The 26,261-nt window shown below is 37.7% G+C and overlaps 2 protein-coding genes across 4 annotated transcripts in view; one reads left to right on the forward strand and one right to left on the reverse strand.

Moving 5' to 3' along the window:
- Positions 1–1,073: 1,073 nt before the first annotated feature.
- LOC111325549 (succinate--CoA ligase [ADP-forming] subunit beta, mitochondrial) lies at positions 1,074–9,573 on the reverse strand. 2 transcript variants are annotated; one of them, XM_088726892.1, is made up of 13 exons: positions 9,434–9,573; positions 9,204–9,360; positions 8,293–8,340; positions 7,331–7,439; positions 7,106–7,196; positions 6,267–6,338; positions 5,311–5,413; positions 4,555–4,719; positions 4,010–4,171; positions 2,948–3,090; positions 2,550–2,670; positions 1,592–1,680; positions 1,074–1,431 (listed from the first exon to the last, which is right to left on the reverse strand). In XM_088726892.1, the coding sequence occupies exons 1-13, from the start codon at positions 9,506–9,508 to the stop codon at positions 1,357–1,359; spliced, it is 1,410 nt and encodes a 469-aa protein (XP_088583018.1). In that variant the 5' UTR covers positions 9,509–9,573; the 3' UTR covers positions 1,074–1,356. The 2 variants fall into 2 exon arrangements, with proteins under 2 accessions (XP_088583018.1, XP_022785113.1); XM_022929378.2 differs by lacking the exon at positions 8,293–8,340.
- Positions 9,546–26,261, forward strand: part of LOC111325497 (mediator of RNA polymerase II transcription subunit 12-like protein) — a 38,773-nt gene continuing 22,057 nt past the window's right edge. Inside the window, exons 1-15 of one of the 2 annotated variants that reach the window (XM_088726883.1) lie at positions 9,546–9,683; positions 9,755–9,829; positions 9,915–9,959; positions 10,601–10,711; positions 11,957–12,046; positions 12,669–12,828; positions 14,900–15,078; positions 15,565–15,675; positions 16,215–16,405; positions 18,067–18,400; positions 19,446–19,545; positions 23,985–24,133; positions 24,409–24,540; positions 25,010–25,136; positions 25,494–25,768. In XM_088726883.1, the coding sequence (XP_088583009.1) occupies positions 9,606–9,683; positions 9,755–9,829; positions 9,915–9,959; positions 10,601–10,711; positions 11,957–12,046; positions 12,669–12,828; positions 14,900–15,078; positions 15,565–15,675; positions 16,215–16,405; positions 18,067–18,400; positions 19,446–19,545; positions 23,985–24,133; positions 24,409–24,540; positions 25,010–25,136; positions 25,494–25,768 (2,157 nt within the window). In that variant the 5' untranslated portion in view covers positions 9,546–9,605. The remainder of the gene's footprint in view (positions 9,684–9,754; positions 9,830–9,914; positions 9,960–10,600; positions 10,712–11,956; positions 12,047–12,668; positions 12,829–14,899; positions 15,079–15,564; positions 15,676–16,214; positions 16,406–18,066; positions 18,401–19,445; positions 19,546–23,984; positions 24,134–24,408; positions 24,541–25,009; positions 25,137–25,493; positions 25,769–26,261) is intronic. The other variant, XM_088726884.1, reaches the window with a different exon arrangement.

Here is a 26,261-nt window from a genome sequence, read left to right on the forward strand (position 1 = left end):
AACAAACTCTCAGAAAAAAAAAACTGCATAATTGGGAAGGACAATAATAATAATAATAATAATAATAATAATAATAATAATAATAATAATAATGATAATAATAATTATTATTATAATAATTATAATTATAATAATAATAATAATAATAATAATAATAATTCTACATGAAGAGTTACGATCGAGCCAGAAGCACTTAATAATTATCATTTCTCAGGTATGGGGTCTCTCCCCTCATTGCATGTGCACTTGTAGCTAATTTCGAATTTAGTTTATTATATACATTGAATATACGAACTTCATATATTTATTGTATCTGATTTATCATCATGGGTTTATTACGAATCAACTTAACGGCCTGCTCCCAGTTGGCTTGTTAGCTCAGTTGGTAGAACGCTGCAGTAGCATCGCAGGGGTCAGTGGTTCGAATCCCGTACTCACCTGATTTTTTTCAGGTCTGATTTTCGCTATTGCATAAATAGCGCTCTCTACTGCGAGGATCGTGCATCATATGTAAGTTTATTATCCAGCACTTTTCGCTATGTCAGTAGTACTGAAGATAGCCGCAACCCAAAGATTCAGAAGCTAATGCAGATTACAGTCACCAAACGCATGAAATCGTAAAAATATTGTTCTCGGGCTAAACTCTTGCTTTTCGAATAAGGACAAGGGAATATTTCTTTCTCCTTCCTAAGATATGGGTATCAGAACACAAATGATTCAATCTGTGCACTGGAGTTCTAAACTTCTGATTAGCGAAGGCCGTCAAGGAGAACAGAAAATGTTGTTTGTAATGTTAGTTTTAGTTTCCTTCCACAATGTTTGCTCGATACCATCTGTGTTGCTCGTTGGAAGGAAAATGGTATAAAAATTACATGTTTCCTTTTAAAAACGCACTACTTCGCTCGACTTTTCCCGCAATCCGTTAAGAAAAGCAATACGTCCACCAAATTTCTTGGCAATGGAATTCAAAACGAATGATTATCCTATCCTTTTGTTTATCGTAAAAGTAAAACTGTAAGAAAAGACACTTCACCTTTTCTTGTGGCGAGATCAATGACAATTGAAAACAAGCATAAATATATTTGCTTTTTAATAAAATGGATAAATGCATAATTACATCGCCATTCAAAATGATATCTTCCAGTAAGCGCATTCAGGGCTCTACAGAAAATATAACTGACACTTCCAATTGTCTTTCACTGAACATATATTTGGTTCTACATTCCTTCAATGCGTTTTACAAGAGGGTGAAAGTGAGAAGATGTAGCTACTGAAACCTTAAATTAGCATTGGTGGTATATAGAACTTTAGAATCAATATCAAACAATGCTATTTCATAGAATAAGACAAATCTTTTTAGATGGGCAGCTCGAAATTCACCCTCATTTTCACGCTACGGGCGAGTTCAACAATATTGGAAAGGCGGACGACCTGGAAACAAACGGACAAAGCCGCCAATAATTAGTGCTTTGAATTACATTGAATTTCACAAACAATTTCAGTTGCAATTGATTCTTGTCGAATTATATAGCTCAGTAAAATTGCTGCAAAGTAGTGTTCTATCCTTATCGTGTAAAATGAAGATTCTCACCATTTCAGCAGCTTCTTCCAGGTCATCACAAGCGATAATTCTTAACCCACTAGCAGCAATGAGGGCCTTTGCGTCATCCACTCGAGTTCCTGCCGGGTAAACGCAAATAGCACACATGTAGATCTCATCAGGGGAGAGTTTATTAATATGTACTTATTGAGAGTCACTGATATTTTCTCGTTCGGCCCGACCAACTCAGTCAATAACCATTTTATCATTATATGACCAATAAGTATTGAAAATTTATGGACACACGCAGCCGTATGAGCACCAAAAAGATTTCTGGAGTTAAAACCTTTCCTTTTTTTTTTCGAGTCAGAACAAGAAACTCCCATTTCCTTGAAAACAAAAAACAACGACTTTTTCCCCTCATTTCTGTTTCCCTTTAAGTTTTGTTTTTACAACAAAGCGAAGTGAGGGCAGCAGTGCCGGGCGGCTTTTTCCGAACCGGCTCACGTCAACCCGCCCGGCTTTGCACACGCCTGCTTTAACTATGGTTTTCGATGGAATTGCGCGAGCAGGGCCGGACGGGTCATATAATAATAATATCAAATACATAGATTCCGTAAATTAGACCTGTGAAGACATAAAAGTGCAGTAACGGACATCTATTCCGCGTCCATAAGGATATTTCGGCATCCTGTCATCACTTTTCATTCAGTGGACAACAAAGGCAAAAAAAGCAAGCTGCAAGAGCGCACCCAAACTGAAATGCAACCATGGCAACCTAACTACGGTTCGACGCAGACCCATAATAAGGTTGCGATATCCTGCTCCCACCGACACGATAACACAGATTCGTCCCCAACCTTTCAGCTAACTTGGACTGAGAAAAAAAAAGAAAAACTTTTACTGACGGATACACCAGGATGCATTCCTAAAAAATAAAGTTCCTGATAAACCACAAGTTCCCTTTCACCAAGATATAAATTTACAGTGCATACACTACATACAGTACCTTGTAATCGTACAACAATAGGAATACTGAGCTCCAGTTCTCTCGCTGCGGCGATAATTCCTTCTGCTATGACGTCACAGCGCATTATACCACCAAAGATGTTAACAAGAGTTGCGTGCACCTACATAAAATCCATCCAAAAACTCAATAAGTTTTTATAATTTCCAACTCTAGGGGTACCTGAAACAAAATCGTTCTAAGGGATGTCATTTCTGCAACGCCGTCAACCTTTCATCACAGTGGTATCAAAGCCTGTTCTAGGCTTTTAGATCACCGATGTAACATGCCCAAAGACACTACTTAACCCTAATTGACTCTCCTTACCCCTTTACGATGTTCTCGCGGCCTACAAAAATCTACGGAAGCCAATGGTGAATAAGCGCGTTATGTAATAATACCTTTTTGTCGTCACTGATGATTTTGAAGGCTGCCATAACCTGCTGTATTGTTGCACCACCGCCAACGTCCAAAAAGTTTGCTGGCTCACCCCCATGTAATTTAATTATGTCCATAGTAGCCATAGCCAGACCGGCACCATTCACTAGGGAGAAAGGAGAAAGTAAGAATGTAAGGAGTAAGGTACATGTTATTTTAATAAGGTATCAATTCATCACGATATAAATTTACCAATGGCGCCGCTTCTGCATTTTCTCTCTTAACGCTGCCCTCGAAAAATAAAAATAAAAAATAAAAAAAAAACGCGCTTACTCATCGAGGAAAGTGTCGTTTCTTCGAGCATTAAAGGAAAAACAAAGGAACACACACAAACAAACAAACAAACAAACAAACACAAGCACTATACAACTCGGTAATCTACACCATTGTCATACACATCACCAGCGACTCAAGTACGATTCTATCCCAGCCAAAAAGCAATACATTAAGTCTTAAAAAAATGTTTTTATTCTGCATAGCACCAACAAATGAGTAACCATAATTCTTGTTAGTGAATAAAATTCAAAAAAAAAAAAACACTGTCCTTGAATACACGCTGCATCGGAACACAGAAACTTTAATAAGCGTCCGGCGATCAATGAAATAAAGTACTGTATGTACCACCGCCACATACACCTGTACCTGTACAAGATCACACCTTTACAAGAAAACGATCGTGTTTCACGGTAATTGTGTTGTCTATTTTCTTCTGGAGCAACTCAACGGGTGAGAATATAAAACTCTCGAAGCTGATTGGTTAATCGAGCGCCCATAACCAGTTCTGATCTTTACAAAACGGACCCAGGTCTCGAATGCTTTCGTCCACCATTAGCGGCAGAGCGGAATAGAGCAAAACGGTGTATACCTCTAAATGTACCAACCTACGTCAGTCCTTATAGGTTAACAATTGTGCCCTTGGTCTTAAGCACAGCTTGAGGCTGAAGGCCGAGGGCCTTATTCAAGATTTTCCCATTTCGATGTCCCACCCGTTAGATAAGACATTACTTTTATAAGCTGCGTGTTACCCAGACATCCAATGCTTCCGTCAAGCCCAATGTAGTTCAAGTTGGCTTTTCCTGCTTCTACTTCTCTCTCGTCTTCTTGTGACCAATCTTTTAGTTGGAAGACATCTGGTTGTCGAAATTCAGCATTGTCATCAAAGAGCACTTTGGCGTCCATACATACAACTGAAAAGGAGAATCATGTATACTTAAAGAAATCTAGCGAGTTGAGTGCTACTATAACAACTGACATAAAAGCCACACATTAGGGGTGGGCTTAACTTTGGAGGGTTCCCTCTCCTCTTTGTTTGACTCTTTCAACCTGAGGCTTCATACATGTAGCTCAACTAGTCTTTTTGAGGCACGGGTTCAAATCCTATCGACGGTCGAATTTTTTCAAGCTTTTTATCTGCAACTGCAAGAATTTCAAATCAACCGCGGGGATCATTGCTTTACTTGATTTTCTCTAACACGCAGGTAAGATGAAACTTTAATTCAAGCTGGAGTTAAATCCAGGCACAAACGCACTTTAAATTAAAGAGGTTCCAATTGGATTGATGGATACTAACCTCTTCCTAGTACATCTTCACTCATGGGATTAATTTCAATCAGTGTGGCATCCTTTTCAATGAACAGATCATAAAGTCGCACAATGAAATCAGCAGCCTGGTCTGCACAGCTTTCACTGAAACCCATCTTTTTGGCAAATTCCACAGCGTCAGATTTTGACAAACCTGGGAAAAAACATATAATTATCTGCTAAGGCAGTCCATTGTATGGTGCAGCTAACTTTAAATTCAGGTCAAAATCATTTATTAACAATAGTTTTATTTGTACTTTTGTTTTGTTCATCCTTACACAGAGAATAGCTATATATCACCTCAGTTTGATACCATTTTAAATGAATTCCATTAAGCCACAACTTGCATCTGTGGCAATGGACTATCATCACAAACCCGAGATTTACAACTCCAGATTTACAACCTTCGCTCCGACGAAGGGCTAACGCTCGAAACGTCAGCTTTTGTAATCGTTACGGTGGCCAATTTAGCACTTCAACTTTTTTGATATATCCAAATGATTCCGAGATTTACAAAGTTGTTTAATTTCTCCCAAACTTGTACAGGATAATTATAGATGACCTACAGTGCAGTAGGAATTCGTCTTTAGCAGATTTTTTAGTACGCAATCTTTGGTGAGTTAATTATCATAATAATTGAAAAATTTGGGGGCCACTTCTTTAAATAAGTACATGTACTTCAAATCATGTCATTTTATTCCTCATGATATGTTGGACATAATTTTAACAAACATCTGATGCAAACCTTTCATAATATCCACTCCAAATTTAATGATGGCTTCTGGAGACTCCTTGGCAACCTGTTCAATGTCAACTCCCCCTTGCTGACTACCAACCAGTACAGGTCCCTGTAACCAAGAAAGATAAAAAAACTAAGTGATTAAAGAGAAAAATCAAATAAATGAATGAAGAAACAAACAAACAAATGAAACAACACTCAAAGAACTGGATAAAACATAAGATATGGAACATGAATAACTAAAGGTAAGTTTTTGAGCTCAGTAAAAAAATAGAAAAAGATGTTTATCCTCTTGTCAGGAGCATGGAACAAAGAAAAAATTGAGTTCCCCTATCAGCCCCAGCCAGGACATTGTGTTGTGTTCTTAGGCAAGACACTTTACTCTCACAGTGCCTCTCTTCACCCAGGTGTATAAATGGGTACTGGCAATTTAATGCTGGGGGAAAACCCTGCGATGGACTAGCATCCCATCCAGGGGGGAGTAGAAATACTCCTAGTCGCTTCATGCTACAGAAACCGGAGTTAAGCACCGGCCTAACGGGCCACTAGGCTCGTAAACAGACTTTACTTTTACTTTTTTACTATCAGACCTTCGGATTCTGCATTGGGATGTTCTACCATTGAGCCAAGGAGATGCTATAATAAGGAAGGCCAATTACCAAGTCCATATATGACATGCATACTGCAATTTTTTTTTTTTAAGACATATGTTTTCTTGTGATTAATAACAAATTCCATTTTGCACTCATGGAGCAGTCTGTTAAATGTGGTAATCAATGGAGGACATTTCAGAATCTGCAGTTTGTGGAGTCCTACAGGTACGATTGACCAGCAGACATCACATTTCAAACATACCATACCATCAATTATAAACTCAATTTTTCCACTGTTACAGTAATAATATCAGAATATAAAGTATAAACACTAATACTTAATTTTGGAAAAATAAAAAATTGGATTACCTTAAATGCTCTCTCTAGAGCAATGGCAAAGTAGTATTCTCTTCTGGCATAAAGTCTTTCACAAATATAAACCTGCAATTGAGGGTAATCAAGATGTTTTTCACTTCACAAAGGTAGAGAAACTTTCAATAAAAAGGTTTAACTAAGCGCTTGTACAGGTCAATATTATTTTTCCATTTCACTGCAATAAGAACAACTACATGTACTGTTAACTGTAGATGTTTAGTCAAATACAAGACTTGCAAATTCTTTTGCTTGCCACTTTAATGCATTATTGTTGCATTATACACGATGTTAAGTGTACAATCACGAATATCAACTTGAAAGTAATCTTCCTAGCAATGAAGTTCAACAGTATTTGAGCAGTAGTAAAATAAGGCCGAAAAAAATTCAGGCCTGTACAAGATTTAAATCCATGATCTCTGTGATACCAGAGTAACTGAGCTGCTAGCCAAATGCAAATATCCCTTTAATATTAATTTCTTAACCTGCAGTTCAGGCTTCATCCTCACTACTATTGAAGTAGTGTTCATCACTGCAAAGATCACTATGATATTCATTCCAAAACCCGCAGTTCACATAACTATATTTTCATATATTCACAGTCCTGTACAATCATGTATATCCAGGGCTTGACACATTAACAGTAGCCAACTTAAGCCACAGAATAGTAGAAATTCAGTTTTGGCTAGTGATTTTTTATTTCCACTAGCCAGTTTGGCTAGTAAACAAACTGAAATTGTCCTAACATCTTAGATGTCTCTAGCCACTTGGCTAGTAAGTTAGTGTGGAGCCCTGTATATCAATGTTTTAGTAAATGTAAGAAGATATTTGCTCACATCATTGCATATTCGACCCTGCTCTCCTGTCTGTTTTGTGAAAAGCTTTTTACCAAGCATTCTTGATGCCATTTCCTTAGCTTCATCTGGCCTGTTAGAAAATCACACCAAGTACTGTAGATGAGGTTATTGTTAAGTGCCATCTTAGTGAACAGCATTAGGCAAAAGAAAAGAGGAGAGTAAAACCAACATAGTACAGTATATTTAGCCCTGTTCAAAACTTACGAGAACACAATTCTTACGCCTCCCTTGAGCCCTCCTTCGAACGTTCCTTTTCCTCGCCCCCCTGCCAACACTTGTGCCTTGACTACCAGATCTGAGTCACTCTCAATACCTGAAAGTTTGGAGGCAAAATTAATATTGGCAAATTTTTATACACACTGTGCATGTACAAGTCATATTGCAGTTCTTGGAAAATAGCCAAATGAGGTTAAATCTTTACACATTGTGGAAAACTGATTTAATTTACACCTAAGTTCACTTGCTTAAGAGGGATAGTACAAGCACAATAGGTAATTACTGCATCCTTCCTTCACTGTATTACATGAACAAGAATTTTTAAAGAGAAAGATACTTTTTGTCTTGTCACGAGCATGGGACAAAGAGAAAAATCTAGCCTCAGACCTTCTGATTCTAACCTACCACTGAGTCACAGAGACCCTACGGTGAGCAAGGCCAAATAAGAGGTTCATATGAACTTAGTAATGGACAAAAAACATCTTTCTCTATTTCTTAACCAAGCTCAAAACTTACCACCTTTCTTTTTCTATAAATTGTTTTTGTCATTTAGAACAAACAATTACATGTACATCATCGTGATTGTATACATGCGCAGTCAGATTGTCCAGGTAATTGAAGTCTTAAGAAAGACCTGAATGGAAGTCATCATCAAAGGCAAAATAATACTTGTCAGTCAAATGAACTAAGCCCATTTAGAGTGTTCAGCCGTGATGTTATTGGTTGCAAGACTGACAAGTAGTGTAAGTTGGTCATAATATTGGTCAGGTCCAAACCATTTCCTGAATCACATCATTCTGAGACCTAGCCTGTTTGTTAGAAACAGGACATACTTCAATGAAAATTTACCTTCCTCTCCAACTCAACTAAACTAGCTAAACAAGACACATTCAAAAACTTCAAGAATAACACTCTTAAAATCTTCAAATGTGTACAGCGTGACTGTCTACCTGTGTTACCCTTGAAGACTTGCCTTCCTGACATCCTGTCTTCCTCGACTTTGATGTAAAAACATGATGGCACAAAACGTTACTAACTCTTTACTAACAAGGACTACTAACAGTAACTATAACTCTTCAACTCCCAGGGACAACCAAAACAGCATTTCTCCAAACAATATCAGTACGATTTCATGCAGAACAACACAACAAAGAAGAATCAAAGGGATGCTATGTTGGGATTGTGGATATTCTGCACAAAATATAATTGTTTTCTCTATTGGGTCGCTTCTAAGTTTGCAAAATGAACTTGATATTCAATCTTCACCCTTTTGAAACAGATGTTTTAGAACTGTTGAGATCAGAGCAAGGAAATCTGTAACCTAATCAATTCTCATTTGACTTCTTTATATATTTTTAACTTTTTGCAATTTTTTATGACAACATGATCGCAATTATATGCGAATATCCATACCGATTGCTGTTTTTTCTCAGAGTTTACTGTAATATTTATCTCTATGATTCAGATCTGTCATTTCTGATAGTTTATTTCACGCTAAGACATCTGTACACCATCCACACCCACACTGTGTTTAAATAGTTGCATATAAGTAGCATTGCATTGTTTTGAAATTGCAGATACCAATAGAAACAAAGTGAATGGGTGTGTGTGTGTATGTTGCAGGTAAAAATTAAATTCAGGTGAAATTAATTTTAACCACGGTTGAATTTCAATTCTCTTTATCTCCAAGTCCTAACTGTGAATAATTATGGCTCAGAGACAAAGGAAATTGAAATTCAACCTAGGTTAAAATTTTTTTACCTGAATTTAATTTTTGCCTGCAACATGACTGTATATTGTACCAATGAAAATTGTTCACTTCAAAGACCACAATATACCTTCACATTCGCACATTACTTACCCAAAGTAGTTGCTATTTCATAAGCTTGTTCGGGCGTTCTAGCTACACCACCCTGAGGTATAAGAATGCCTGCCTCCTGAAGGAGCTTCATACTGTAGTGCTCATGCAACGACAAATTTCTGTTCTGCTGATGTTGACAGCCATTGACACCTAACACCTGAGCGTAAAACAACGATTAACGTCAATCTAAGGATTCTTAAAGAAATCTGAGAATTGTTTTCGTTACATACCCTTGGCAGTAGCCTTGTTTGAGACCGCAAGCCACCGACACATAGCTTTCGAAAACCGTTTAGGGCGGCCGCCATCTTTGTTTTCGTTTAGCCAGGGAAGTACGCGTGATCTCTCTAGTAAAGCCGCGGGGCCAGTGGAAAGCGGGCGTGCATAGAAGGCTTGATCCAAAACATGGCGGCACCTCGTCCACTGAAAAGACCGCGTTTAGGCCAGCCAGATGTCTACCCACAAGACAGTAAACAGCGAGAGGTAAGATTAAAACGAAATTCAAACACTGGAACTTCATTGCTGAGGACACAGATAATTTACTTTTTCGCCAGGACGAGCTCACTGAAGAAAATGTCAAAAAGGGATTTAGCTACCAACCGCTTCCGTTTAGCTCGGGTACAAATGAGGTTGGTATGAATTGACATTTTTTCGTGACGTATGCATTTGATCGCCTCATGAACAGAAACTCGAAGATATAATATTCTTTTACAGTATGGATCAGCGAAGGACATCATGTCTAATGTGCCCCTGTCAAAGGTGAGTGCTTGTTAAATAATTTGAAGACTTCACAAACAAATTTGTGGTCTTCGCAGTTTTTAAGTATTAGTCATTCGATCTGTTCCTCGCTGATCAGTGGACCTGATTTTTGTCACTTTTTATTTTGATGGTAATGATGCAGTGTAACTGTTCTCTTGATGAGATCAATTTACGTTTTTGAACACCGGTAGCAGTTTGTGGATTGATTGATTGTCATACTTTCGTTAATTTTTGATACCAAAGTGGCGAGAGCGCTGGCCTTCCACCACTGCGGCTCAGGTTCAATTGCTGGACCGGGTATCACATGTGGCCTGAGTCTGCCGTTGGTTTACCTGTCCCGGCAAGGGTTTTTCTCTCTACGATGTGAAATCTTAACAGCGTGCATTGTCCCTTTAAAAATCTTTTGGATCTTTCATGTGTACCGTGAGGTACATGGTATTTATTTAGTACAGAGATTGCAGAATTCTTTGCTTCTATTTCAATGGCTTAAATATGCTAATTTTTTCTCAGAAATATTATTTCTTACCGATTTTCCCATACTTTTTTCACTCAAGAAATTCTTTAATTTATTGTACGTAAGTAAATATACATAAATATATGCATACATAAATTAATGCAATGTTTATTGGTCTTACTCATAGTTTGCCCAAAGCTTTAATGCTATATTAGTGGAAAAACAGAAACAGAACACTTTTACATCACAAGATGGAAGCAAGAGAAAAGTACAGCCTGTCAAAGATAACTTTGTGCCTGTAAGTAAAATTCATTTTCTATCAACCTTTGGTGATAATGAGGTCTTGCTAAATAATTATTTATAAGGAGCTTTCTATACAGCTATTGGAGCACAGATATGCTTAAGTGTTTGGTCATCTTTTTTAATGATACATTCAGAATTGACTTGAGCTTATTCAGTGATATCCTCTCTGTTGCTTTCATGCAGAAATTATTGTCCAAACTCTTCTCAACTCCCCTTCCCCAATCCCTCCCCCAACCCTTCCCCCAAAAAACAGATCATTATTTCTATACAGGCTTATCATCACTAAATCCACTGACTATATTCATCACAAAAGTCATCTTGTCATTATTACCACTTGCTAAATTAGTGAAAATTGAACAGAGCTGTGGTCTAGTATCACCAGGTGGCTCCTGGCACCTTACTTTTTCTCTTGGGTGACTCAGGAATCTTAGTTTAAAAAGCATATGCTGGGCACAGTGGATTTCACAGTTTCAGAACACTGGGCTCCCTTCAATTTTTTATTAGAGCACAGCCTTGATTGAATATTAAACACAGAGCGAGGAAAATACCATAATGTTAGAATGCAATAAGCTTGGGCTAGATTTTAGAGGGCAAGTAACAAGTGATTAAAACAAATTCACATTATTTTTAGTTCAGAAAATTTGCAGCTGATTCTTACTTAACCTTTTAACTCCACATATCTGACTGTTAATTCCCCCCTCACGCTGCTACACATTTCCTTGTAAATTAGTTACAAGAATTTGGTGTTTGATCAAGATGAGAATTTCTACCTGATAAGTTTGAGTATTCTCATTACCTGTTTGCTGGATCATGTATGGATATTATAGGGAGAAGTTTCACGTTACATGTATATATACATAGGTTAATTGGCCACTCCCCCCATAAGGGCTTTTCAGGGCCATTCTCCCACCCATCCCACCCCAGGGGAAGACATCGACCACACAATAATCTTGTGCGTGGGAAATTAACGTCTCCTACCCCTAATCCTGCAGGAGACGGGGCCTATGGTTTATTCGTCCTTATCCGAGAAGACTAGAATATCTATCCATTTCTTGATATTATAGAAAGGTAGCAAATTCTCCTCAGTTATTTTAAGACCATGAGTATTGGTCTGGCTGGGGCTCCAACCCTCGACGTCCCACACAACACAATCCGGCGCTCCAACCAATTGAGTTATATTCTGCGTGCCATGTTGATCACTATTGGGAGTTGAAAGCTTAACTCTTCAAATGTGTTGTAGGTACACATCACTGCTCGCTCCAGGCCATTCATTTCATCATGGTTTCAAGATCTGGCTGGGAACAAACCACTGACAGTTTTAGCAAAGAAGGTATTAACCTAGTACATATTATTACTGCATATACAGGTATCAAATTTGTGCACAGAGTCTTTTGATATACACATTAATGAAAGTTGTAAGCATATGCCAGTATTATGTGTGTATACATGAACAGCTGTCCATAAAAAGGAAATAAAACATGAAATTTTAGGGGAAGGGGTACATTTTTCATTTAACACAGAATGTAAATTACAAATAACGTGTACACTGTCAAAATGACTTTTGTGATTTTTTTCATGTAAATTATCATTAATTATTAATTAATAATCATTCTTAGGTAACATTTCTTGTACAGTTTGGTGTAAATTAGCATGTATAGATTTTTTCAAAGACCACAAATTGCCTTTGCTTCAAGGACTAGTACTCATGCAATTTTGTTGTCTTAAAAATTTACCTAGAATGCATACTAATTAACTGTTCCACTTAGGTAAATGTTAATCGTGCAAATGCATTTTGAATTCTTCATCTTGAGGAGTTGCCAGCTTTTTTAGAAATATTCCCAGCATCAGTTGGAACAATTGTTCAAGAGCTTCCTTATGCCTGAAGAGATTTGTTATGTACATTTTGCTTGTTGTGCACAGGACCTTTCATTTGTAACGATTCTCCTCTCCAGGTACCAATTTTCAACAAGAAAGAAGAGATCTTTAACAGTCTGTGTGAGTACTCTATCCCAATGTTGAGGGCAGCATGGTTCATCAAGATATCTTCAGCATACAACACAGGCATCAATGAGTCCAAAGGCAAAAAGAGAATTATGGCAGACCCAGCTCAAGGTGCATTAATCATTTATTAATGCATGACTTAAATTCTGCTACATGTGGATGTTTCAACTAGGCACACTTATTCATGATAGAGGACTGCAAATGCAAGAATTTCAAGGGTTATTCAATGCAAGGCTGTGCTCTAAGAAGATTTTCAGGGAGCCTTTCGTACTCCCAACCATTTTAGCTAGGGCGCCCAGCCCTCCAAGTTAGTGACTCAAAAATTAATTAATTAATTAACCAAGCAATTAATAATTTAATATCATTAACTTATTTCCTGTCTTAAATCAGTTAATATTTAATTAAACCATAAATTTCAATAATTCAAACTGTTTAGAAAGCGTTTAACTTTTGGTGTTGCTGTTTACCATTATAGTTACGATACACTGTTAGATAACTTCTTGCTCCTTTTCGGCACAAACAAGTTTGACTCCCAGTTAATGGATCCATCTCCTTCATATTTTTTCACAGCATTAGCAATACTTAAGATCACCAATCTATAGCTTGAGTCATCTGTGAAGCATGCTGGATTTATGTAAAGCAAAAGGTCCAATGACTAATTGAAATAAAATAGCTCCTGCATTTCAGAGATTTTCTGTAAAAATTTCCTTGTTTGTCCATTTTTCGTAAAAGAAGTGAGAGGCAAAATGAAAAAGCCGTACATATTGCAACCGACTATATGTGGAGAGCTGAAATTTTTAGAAAGTTGTCAGAAATTGACTGGATATTCACCGGTACAGTTAAAAATAGAGTTGCTAGTCTGGCCATAAGAGCCATCGGGAAAGGTAATCTGAACTAAATCGTGGCGCTTTGAAAGTGAAATGTTTTAATTTTTTTCCAAAACTTGCAGGAAAGCTGTGGGATTGTGAAATAGCTACATTTTAAATCTTTTTCTGAAAATTAAAACTTCCGCACCACGCGACAGTGTGTTGCTATTTTTAGTACTGAGCTTGTGTTATTTTTCAAAATGGCAATTGTGTTTCTTTGGATATTTTAAAATGCTTAGAACTTTCATTCAAAAGCACCAAAGTAAGCAAGTCTAAATATGAAATAATTATAAGCTCAATTCTTGCTAAATCTTCCTAAAGTAATTGCAAGTTGCTTATCACAGCGATCGATAAACACTTACAAACAAATCTGGCTTGCTGGAAATTTGCATATAGAAAGAATCTTGGTTTGAAATAGAGATAAATGCACTACACTTTCCAAATCCATCAAAACACTGAAATAAACCAGACATTGATCATCACAAGGAAAATCGCATTGTTCAATGCATATTTTTGCAATATCCATGCAGTTTATAACTTGTGAAGTGACAGGAACTATTATTTCAATAATTATTGTTTGGGTTCGTACTTCAAAATCTTTGAACGTGAACAATTCAACTACCTGTCATGCAAAAGAATATTTTTCTGGTAGCAACACTTATAAATCAACCAAATAAAAATGTAGCAGTCAATCGCCAGATTTTACCATGGAGGTGAATGCTGCACAAGAGGCCGAGTGCCTGGGTGGGCGACCGCAATATTTTTTCAGTTGCCCAGTACCAAAATGTTAGTTGCCTGAGGTGACTGGGTGCTACTAGAGCACAGCCTTGTTATTTCCCATCATTTGCAGCAAAGATCATGTGTAACCTAGTAGTTATCGTGAGGCGTGAGTAGTCCAGTGGTCAGTGCGCTAGACTCTGGGTCAGATGGCCCAGGTTCAAGTCCTGGCTGGGGCTTGACGTTGTGTCTTTAAGCAAGACGCTTCACTCACATTGCTTCGACTTCTCGTATAGGACGTAAAGCCGGAGGCCCCGTCTCCTGCACCTATCAATTAGTTAATTTGGGCAGGGGACGTTAAAGAACCCACATCACGAGATTACTGTGATGTGATCTGGCCTGTTTACTGGGAATGGGGGCAGGGGGCATCTGTAAAATTTCCCCTTTATTAACTGTAAACTGCCGCCGACAGTGTGGAAAAGTCCCCCGCACAGTGTTCTAAAGCGCATTAGAGCATTTACATGGAAATGCGCTGTAGAAATTGATATAAATGTTATTATTATTATTATTATTATTATTATTATGTTCCTTCCTTCTAGAATGGACCCATGCTTTAACAAAATTCTTGAAGGACCAGTTAAGCAAGATTGCAGACTTTTATCAGGGTCACTTCGCAGGCATAACTTCTTCCCAACACCAGCAGAGAATGACTCCTGAAGTGGAACAAGCGCTGAAGCAGTGGAACTACACTGTGCGACTCTCTCACTGGCTGTATGAGGTGAGAAACTTTCAACACTCTCTATTTTCCTATTTAGGTGTATATACTAGACCTAATAAGCAACACTTGTGACTTCAATCTCCCTTGCAAATAAAACAGGATTGAATAGTTACTTTTAAATTTTCAATGGCTGATTTAGAAGTTAATAGTGAATTGCGTGACATTTTTTTTTCGGATCATTACAATCTGTATAGCAGAAAATTAGCTTTAAACTAGCTGTTGTAAATTGAAATAGTTAATTTTTTACCATGATTACAACATCACTAGCATCCAAATAATAAATTATGGCCTAACTTTACCTGGGAATACAGGTTAGAATTATGATAATGCCTCATTCTTTTCGGCTTTTTGTCTTAAATAGCTAAAACCTTCAATCTACCTGCATGGATCAGTTCTTTGCTTGATCTTCATCCACGGGTCAATTGAAATTATTTTTATTTCAATGCAAGTTGTTACACTTAATACTTTTATTTTGCCGATTTTTAGGAGAGTCTTCTTGACAGACAGGAATTTCTTCAGTGGCTGTTAGATTTGCTTGACAAAAGCAAGAATGCTGATGATTTGTTGCTAAAATACCTTATTCCTCTTCTGCTAAGGGTACAGTACAGTGTTTACTTTGTTTTAACAGCTCAGGGTAGATAGATAGGTAGACTTTAAAAGTGTCAGAAATATTAATATTGGCTAAAAATAGCTTATTTGGGGACACTAAAATTTCATACAGTCATGTTTCATAGTTGTAATTAATGTATTAACTAATTAAAAGATAATACTAGTATAATGATAATAATAATACTGCTTATAATAATAGGTTCAGCATTACTTTAAATCAACGTTACTGTTATTACGTCAAGCATGCACAGCAGCTACATCTTCTTCAATTCACATACACCTATTATAGTTTTGGTCAGTCTTTCATACCTTCCACTCACTCAATTTTTTACCAAGTTGCATCTATTTATGATAAGCAACTGAAATTCATGGGGGTTTGGGATAAGGTGGTCAAAGACAAACAAACAAACCAGCACTTGAAAGGGGGGGGGGGGGGAGGGGGCTTGGATACAAAAAGAAAAAAAAAATCATGTTGCTCTAGGTAGGAATTTCAGGCCAGATTTTAATTTTTCTTTTTCTCATTTCAGTATGTTGACCAGATAGTCTTGTCCCAAACCCTTGCAAGAGTTCTTGCCCAAGTGTGTTCCAAGAAGCTGTCAACATTGTATTCAGCAGCTGAGCAAATGCAGTCTGAGCAACAAAATCAAGGGACAAGCAGTTCAAACAGGACAAGTACTTCTTCTGTGCCGAGTCCTGTTCTATCCATTACTCCAGAGAGGTACGTTATCTATGTGACAGCAATGTGAAGGATTGGTTGGGCTCTGGGCTTTTTGTAATCTGGTGGTCCTGGGTTCAAGCCCTGCATCCTGTTACCCACTGGACTTAACAAATGGTGAACGCCATAGCATGTACTATTGAGTTATGGATGCACGCGGGAGGTTGCTAAGCGCGAAGGAAGCGTAAGAGTCGCACGAGGCGATAGCCGAGTTTGACTCTAGCTTCTTGAGTGCTTAGCAAACCTCCCAAGTGCATCCATAACTCCATAGTACACGCTATGGTGTTCACCATTTGTGTTTAATAACATAACATTGATACATGGGAACAAGAGTTCCCTTTTATTTAACAAATCTTACGTGATCAGAAAAAAAAAAGCGCGCGGAAAAATAGTCTTAGCATTTGCTCACGTCAGCAGCATACACCCATGGGCAAATTGTAGATGCTGAATCAACCAATCAGAGCGTGTGCTTTGCTTGAGTTATGTTATAATTGATGTTTGTGGTTAACCAGTATCTAGTTAGCAGGAGAACAATTTGAAAGTAGCATCCCTTTGAAAAACAGCAAAGTTTGTGCATATATCATGGTCACCCCTACCCTCAATCCTGTTCAAAGATTGGCAACTAAGCATGCAACTGTAAAATGGACTATTGGGTTTTTTAAGAACTACATTTATTTTTGTAATGTTTTGATTTGTTCATATTGGCCTTAAAAAGCTCCATGGAGAGTGATCAGTAATCAAGTTTACATACACATGTCATACATCTGTTCACATGTTTCACATACTCCTCATCTAACATAATCAAGCCTAGATACTTTACATCTACATGCATATTTTAGCATAAACTACTGTAATAATGTTTTGATTTGTTCATAATTAGCGCTCTCTACTGCGAGGATCGTGCATCATACGTATCTATAACCACAGTTCAAAATATATGAACTTCATATTATATATTCATCGTATCTGATTTATCATCACGGGTTTATTACGAATCAACTTAACGGCCTGCTCCCAGTTGGCTTGTTAGCTCAATTGGTAGAGTGCTGCACTAATGTCGCAGAGGTCAGTGGTTTGAATCCTGTCGAGGCCTGATATTTTTTCAGGTCTGATTTTCACTATTGCATATTAAATAGCACTCTCTACTGCGAGGATCGTGCATCATACCTACTGTAATATTGTAACTAAATTTCTAACTAAAATTCACAGTAATGTACAATATTTGTCCAAGCATTGTATTGATTTAAATACCAGACATCTGGAAGCTTTCTGCAGCTCTCAGTTTTAAGCTGCAATTGATTACTGGGTTTGGATAGAAACTGGTCTTAGCTTGTAACACAAGGAAACAAAAAATATTGTCATTGAGTGTTGAAGCCACATTATTGAATTGGTAAGATCATGGAAAGGAAAAAAAAGACTCTCTTTCAACTTTCAATTGTTGGTTTTTCATTTTCTAATAGGCATTGAGCTCTCCTTTATCTTTTTACCACACCTATTGGAAACCTTCTGAAAAATGTGGGGTTAGTTACCCCTGCGATGGACTTGTATCTTTTCCACGGGATTAGTGCCCCATTAAGGCAGGCATTTCTTTTGAAACGTAGTTAAGCTTCTAGTAGCTGACCTTTTTTTTCACCTCTCTTTCTTCCCTTTCCCTTCCCTTTCAGTGGTTCATCTCTCACTCCTATGAATCCTCAATCACTTCCTGTGCTCTCACAGTACAAGACGTGTCCCCAGCATCATGCACTTGTCCTGTCACTGAGTTCAGTTCTCCAGACAATAGCAATGTGCTGTCCTAGTGCTCTGATCTGGAACTCAATTCCTTGTGGAGGCAGCAGCAATGGTTTGGCAAGTAGTGCAAGCAACTCTACTGCGGCTAATACAGATGCTGCAGCTAATAAACCTGCCGTGTTGGGATCCCCGCTGGACAGGCTGCCCATTGCACCTTCTTCAATGCCTCTTCCCTCACCTGGAAGTACTCAAACTTCCCTGAATTCTGAGGTTGGTATATAATTTATGTTAATTTATGTTGGTATATAATTAATTAATGTTTTATTTATGTTACTCTCTATTGTCAACCCTTTGGCCCTGAAGGGTGATTAGCATCTTATTTCTCCTTACAAACCACATGTTAAACAAATTTTGAGGGCCAGCAGTGTGGTCCATCTACATAGCAGGGTTCAGTCTCCTCACATCAATAATATTATTATAATTAACAAAATGGTGAGCACCATAGCATGTACTATTGAGTTATGGATGCATGCGGGAGGTTGCTAAGCACGAAAGAAGCGTAAGAGTGGCACGAGGCAATAGCCGAGTGCGACTCTACATGTAGCTTCTTGAGTGCTTAGCAAACCTCCCAAGTGCATCCATAACTCAATAGTACACTCTATGGCGTTCACCATTTGTTTTATAACATAACATTGATACATTGGAACAAGAGTTCCCTTTTATTTGATAAAACTTATGTGATCAGAAAAAACAAGCGTGCGCAGAAAAATAGTCTTAGCATTTTCCCACGTCAGCAGCATGCACCCATGGGCAAATGGTAGATGCTGAATTAACCAATCAGAGTGCGCACTTTGCTTTAGTTATGTTATAATTATATTTTAGTGTGAAGTTTTATTAAAATGTGACATGGTTGTCGTTGTATGTTTGCGTGCTTCCTCTCGTGTCCCTTTAGATCCAAACTGTAAGGTATGTTTTAAGCTTTCATTTTGCCGGGTTTATTTCCTTTGTAGTCAATTACTATCAGTATTTCGTTACACAAACCACTTGATTGAGAATAAAATAATGTATGGTTCAGGTAACCATTGTGAAATGTTACCGGTGTGTTTGTTACACTATGTATCATAGTCGCAAGAATAAAGGAAATGATCACTTACTAGAGAAGCTCTTCATTGATACACTAGTTCTCCTTTTCAGCACCTTAGGAAATGTGCACAGAACAGTATGGAGAATATGCATACTGATGTACAGGGTAGGAAGGGCTAACATGTTCCATGATTAGCAAAACTGAATTTTTTTTTCCACATGTTCAATTCAGCTGTTATCTGTGCTGCTTGCAAGTGAGGAGGAAATCAAAACAAGAAGCAAAGCAGTTGAATCCCACTGGTCTCCAGATAAATACCAAGATAAATCTTCAGGTAAGAAAAGCAGTCTTCTGGATGTCTCTGTCGTTTAAAACAAATTGTGTAATTAGGCTTACAATTCTTTAGACATTATTAATTTTTTGCACCAGTGGACAAACAAAATTTTTTATCAAGTTGTTGTAATCTCTCATATGATAAACTTTTGGGATGGATGTTTTCAGGTAGCAGAATTCTAACTTTCAAAGTTAAGGCTAATCCAACACATTGGCCCTCAACACACTGGTGTACATTTTTTAAGCCTTTCACTCCCGAGATCTACTTAGTAATTCTCCTTACTCTCTGACAAACAATTCTGATGGTGTTAGTTTGGAAAATTTGGTATTGGATCAAGTAATGATCATATTTAGTGGTTTTTTTTTTTATTCTCATCCCTTGTTCACTTGATATTGTATTGGTATTGTGAGGAGCAGGGCTCGACACTAATGGTAGCCCATTAGCCACAGGCTAGTAGAAATTCGGTTTTGGCTAGTGGTTTTCGGTGTCCACTAGCCAGTTTGGCTAGTAAACAAACTGACAATGCTGTAGCATCTAAGATGTCACCAGCCACTTGGCCAGTAAGTTGAAAAGTTAGTGTCCAGCCCTGAGGAGGAATTTTGTATTGGTCATGAATGGGAGTTCAAGGGTTGAAATCAAAGAGAAATCCACTTTTTTTACCCATGTACATGTACATCAATTTTGCTCTGATCTTGTCTTAGTATGTGCGCATTTTTGAGATTCATGTTATAGTTATTACAACTACAAATAACTGTAATTCAAATGTTAAGGTCAGCTTTGTACATTTATTTTTGATACTCAGCTAAAAAGGAAGAAATTGAGAGCTATTTTAATTCATAATTATTATATATGTATAGAGTTATGTGAATGCCTCATTGTTTTATGAGTACAGTTTATGCACTTTTGATTAGTTTGTTCACCTGGAATTCATCATCTCCCAGGTGTGAAGTTTTGTTTTCTTTACTATACTTTTCATTGCATACATCCACATGTACTTCTTACCTGCAGACGTACTCTATGTATGCTTTAGTGCTTACAAAAAATATAATACTGCTAGCTTTTGTGTGAACATCTTTTCTCAACCTTTCTTGAGCCATCTTAAGTGTAGTACACATGTACTGTACGCATTTACTCTGCATTCGTGCCAACACTCATTTTATTGTAAAAGATTTTAATTCAGTACCACATGTCTGTGAATGTAATGTAACATGATAACTGTTCAATTGAGTAACTTTAAGATGCTTAATGAAACTCCTACATGTTGATTTAATACTGTTTGCATAAAATTGCATTTGGTTGTAGTTTGTGCTGATTAAATTGCTTTAAGTGTCAAGCAAGCCGTATAATATGTCAATTAATTAAGCAAACTCTTCTGAAGTGAAAACAGATTTTGCATTACACACAAGAAAATTAATAGGCACCATAACACGCCATGTGGAAGTGAAGTGTGATCATCCGGGTGAGTGTAATCCAGGAGAAGGAATGTTGTCGCTGGCGGTGACTGACGTTTCAACAACCTGTGCAGAAGTCATCATCAGAGTCTAGTGAAGAGCTGTTGTCAGTAGAATGTTCTTAGTCCAGTTCATATAAAATGATCGGCCAGTTCTACTGACAACAACTATTCACTTGCCTCCGATGATGACTTCTGCGCATGTTAGCAAAACATCAGTCACCACCACTGACAGCAGTCCTTCTCAGGACTACACTCACCCGGACTATCGCACTAAACTTTCACATGTTACCCTTGGGTTCAAACTATTTATTGTATAACATGCAATGCACCTCTGTACAAGCTGTCCGAATGTATACATAATTTATAGTGTTGTAAATCTCAGCTCTATTCTTTCTACTCTGTTGCACACAAACATCTTACAGTACTCCTTGAGATCTAATTATTGTAAATATAGCATAAACTAGTTAAATTTCTCAGATCAGGAGTTATGTAGATCAGTTTTTGTTAATATCTTAGAGGTAAGAAAACCAAGTAGAGGATTGTGCAGTAGATGCAAGGAATTTCAACCAATGTTTGTGTATTTATAAGCAAGGGTTTCTTAAAACTTTTGACGATAAAAATCCACGGTAAAACACGACGTTTCGACCGTGCTTCGGTCATTGTCAAGTGAATAGAATGAAGTACAGTAAATATATGTATATATATGTTTGTGTATTTGAAATTTTTATTGGGATTTGCTCTTGAGCAGCACTTAAGAAGAGTTCAATTTATTATAATTTTTTGTTAGAAATCAAGATCACGTAACTTAGATGAAAAACCAAGTTCGCTGATATGAATTTTCAACTTCAAGACCTAATCGTTTCCACCTTAACATCAGTATGCATATTCTCCATACTGTTCTCTATACATTTCCTAAGGTGCTGACAAGGAGAATTTGTTTAAAAATCAAGAGCTTCTTTCGTTGGTGATCATTTCCTTTATTCTTATGACCTTAATGTTTTGATGCAAGGCTGATATTGTACGGAGAAATTAAATGCCGATCACTGTTAGGGTCAAAAGGTTAAACCGCATTAATTCATGCCCAAATATGCAGTTAGCAAAACAACCGTTAGATTCTAACATAGGAAAAGAGGCAGTTAGAAGGACTGAAGTATCTGAACTGATTTTTAACCCTTGTTCTTTTGATTCTAAGTCACCACAGGACTCTCTACCTGACTTCATGCACAGTAGTAAACCTGTGACGTGTGTCCAAACGGACCTTGCACTTCAGTTAATCTTTGTCCAGTGTCCTTGTGGACGATCATGTCGGTATCTCTCTGTGATGAGTGCAATTGTTGAATTACTGCACCGTGATTGCATGTGTGGAAGATCTTTAATCATTAATCATGCACTGGTGTCTTGGGGTTTCTGTTTGTTTGTTTGTTTGTTTGTTTGTTTTTATGACGAAACAGGAAATGCTGGATCTTTTCACACTCCCAGTACTTTCCTTGAAACACTAATCATTCTTTTGACATTTACAAAATAATTGCATGATCACTTTATAACCTGCATGTGTGCTACTTGGTTGCACGACATTTTCAATTAATCAATACATCTTTACTTTGAAATATTGCATGGTGCATGCACAACTTTTTTTGGAGGTTAAATTATTTTAAACCACATCTCTCCATTCCCTTCAGTCGCCTTTATTTTTACATTGTTTGGTTTTGAATTTTCTAGCGCTGCTGTGAAATTGAAAAAAATTATCGAGTTTGAACAAATTGTAAATCTAGGTTTTTAAATTTGATACAATTAAGGCTATTGGAAAATTTTACAACTCTTTAAACGAATTTTTACGACTAGTCTTAAAAATAAATATCAATTCCAAACTTATTTTTCAATTACCGAAATCTGTTTACTGATGAAGGCTCCCGAATATGAAGTCATACAGAATAAATGAATGTCATAAAACATATTTTTTGTTGCACCTCTGGCTTCTTGTATAAAGACTATCATGGTAACTGAAATTATTATTATAATAATTATTAAGATACAATAATTTTTCGAATGAATAGCAACTTTACCTTTTTTAAATAAAGTAATCGTTATCGTGTCTGTGCTCAAATAATACGAGTGTGAAGTTCCCTCTTTTTTTCTGGAGAGGTTGAAGTTTCATTTTGAGAGCGTGAAATGGTGTAAAATGACATTTTTGAACCAAGGATTAAATTCAACAACAACACAAATAAATACTTGTTAATATTTCATTCAGATATGCTCACACGTATTTAATGCACGTGCGCATCGCTGTCAAATATCAGAAAACTGCGAATAACCTAAAATCTTTGGAAAAGTCTGACGTGAAGTTATCTGAGCCCAGTTGTTCAAAGGCCATGTAGTGCCCTCCGCCGGATAGAGGTTGATCCGATGGATAGCGTTATCCAGCTTTGCAACAAAATGGGATCCAGTGTTGTGTTTGGTTATTTGACATTTGATTGGCTTATACATGTACCTCTCTGCAAAATATTATTTCACGAGACTTTTTTTGGTGTTCGTGGTTTTCTGAGCTTGCCAGAGGTATTTGTAATTTTAGCATAACTTTATTAGTGTTCTATCACAAATGTTTCCATCTGACTGGCTGCACCACTCGCTGTCTGATTGGTGATAGCCATTGAGTAACGTGTGAGAAGTCTTACAGTTTATCACTGTTTGCGTCATATGCCACGCATAGAAATCTCTATCCCATAATCGAAGTCTTTCAGTTTAAATCTGCTGGTAGTTCAAAAATTTAACTTCATCTCATTTCGTTATCAACCACACGCTGTCTGGCTTCTCACTTTGCGTACGATCTGCATGTATCTGGGAATAGATAGCCACAAGCGTAGCTAATCAGATTGCAGAATTTGTGATAGAACGCTTTTCGATTTAAGCTAACTGTTAAATAAAACGCTATAACCTCTCTTTTCCCACAGTTCATTACTACATGGCTAATTCTCTTTATTTATTTTAGCCCTCTCTATTTCAGTTTTAGCTGTGAAGAGAGTGCTTAATACTTTGGAAATCCTTGACCGCTACAACTTCAACAGAGCAGATTCAACAAGTTCCATTGACTCGCTTTACAGCAAGATTTTTGCTGATTCAATTAAAACCGGAGGACAGGTACGTGAAAGACTTAATTTTTTCACTTATCATCTGAAGGGAGACGCGATAGCGAAATGGATAGGCACTGGACTCCCTGTCGAAAGGCCCGGGTCCGAGACTTGACCGGGTCGCCATGTCTTGTTCTTGGGCTAAACAGTGTTCCGATGGCCTGAAAAAATGCAGAAAATGTTTTTTCCTGTTTTGCAGGTTATATTTGTATAAACATATGCTATTCTTATTAGTGTCGTGTAACCAATGCTATTATTTTCCCCTCTCACTTTGTTTTACGTTAGGCATCTGCTACAGATGAGGCGATAGCGCTTCTGTTATTTGAGTGGGCCGTCAGTAAATACCGTGTGGGAAAATTCCGCGCTTTAGCTGTGGCGAAAATATTGCAAAGAAGGCAAACTGAGATTCTAGAGGAGGTAAGATGCGCACAGCCTACGGTTCAAATAAAATGTTGTTAATAGAAAGGAAAAGGAGCCGCAAAGTGGAAAGTGTTTTAAGCATACTTCAAGCTGTTGTATTGTACATAATTTAATCAACATTGAAATCCACCAGATATTTCACTTGCACGCGAAAATTAGGAATATCCTATTCCAATGGGTGTCTTTGCTGTACTCGGTCGACGGCAGTACTGTAGGGACCATGTGATAATAGCCCCCAGTTTTCAAGCCATACGTCTGATATCGTGAAAGCCTTCGATTTAAAATTTGAATCGAGTGGAAGAGCATACATGTTGTGGTTAAAGACGAGGAGGGAAACCTGGGAAATAGAAGAGCTACCTGTTTTTGCCGGAGAAAGAAAAAATCGAATGAGTTCAAGACCAACCGTTTCTCAATGCGCTTAAAAGAACAACGAAAGTGATAACATTAGTTCTGTTTCGTTTGACAGAGAGAAAGTTCTCAAGAACAAGGAGAAGAAGGAACTTCATCAAATGCGGTGACTACTGCTACGAGCACAGTGCCACCTTTCCAAAAGGTTTTGATGAATTTTCTGGACAATTATGCTCCCGTAGTTGGTGAGTATAATATTTGGACTACTTTTTGTCTTTCCATCAATCCTCTGGTTTGGAGGTCTCGTTCGTTTGAGTAGAAAGTGCATTCAAAAAAGGAGAAACTTATGTTTTTCTTCACCTTAGTTTGCTTCGTTTTTCCATTTTCTCCGCTTCCCCGAGGCTTCATCTCTATTTCTCTCTCTTACCGTCTGTTCTTTTGACTTCTTTTCTTTTTTTTTCTGTTCCTTTGCTTTTCTTCCTTTCTTTTCCTTTCTTTCCTTTGATTTCCTCTCTTTTCTTCCATGTGTCTTTAAAATCCTTTACTCACTTATTTTCACAATATCATTCTAGTTGTAATGACTTTGATCCATTTTACTGCAGATGGTGGTTACCAACACAACAAGACACACCCCAGTTTTGCACAGTTGACACTTCTGTTCGGAGAACTCATCAGGAATGAAGTGTTCTCGCACAACTCTTACATGTACACTCTTATATCAAGGGGGGACCTTCAACCCACCCCACCTGTTTCCATCCCCTCCCCCCCAAGACCAGTCATTCAAAGCATTGAACACCCCCCCGAAGCAGATCCGATGGGCATTGAAGAGTGTGTACAGGAGGGTGATGCCCAAGGGGGAATAGACATTCATGGTCTGGTGAGTCGCTTTTTCATTATTACACCTTGATCCAAAATTCTTTCTTATTCATCTTATGCCCGCTATTTTCCTAGTGGAGGAGCAGGTAAAGGTAAAGTGCCATCTTGTGGTGGCAAGAATTTTGATGTCAGAATAGTCGTAAGGAACTCAGATATGATCGTGGCAGGGACATCCGCCGCCCCCCCCTTCCCCACCCCTAGTGATAGGCTCATCCACCATCAAACAAATATGACACCCAGTATAACCGTCCCCTCCTCTTCCCCCCACCTTCAATAAAAGCCCCCTTCTAGTTTCCTTTTTGACTCACCACTAAGAATTCTCACCGAGCACAAACCTATTTCTGAGAACCTTAGACAAGTTTAGGGAGAGAGCCATTCTATTTTTTTTTCCATTACCAGTCGGTAAACGAAAAACAGCTTTACAGTACCGAATACGCCTAGACTTTCGTGAAATCGGCCCAGTAATTACAAGCAGCCGTAGGTGTTATCCACTT

Source organism: Stylophora pistillata, chromosome 7 (genome assembly GCF_964205215.1).
Source record: "Stylophora pistillata chromosome 7, jaStyPist1.2, whole genome shotgun sequence".
NCBI lineage: Eukaryota > Metazoa > Cnidaria > Anthozoa > Scleractinia > Pocilloporidae > Stylophora > Stylophora pistillata.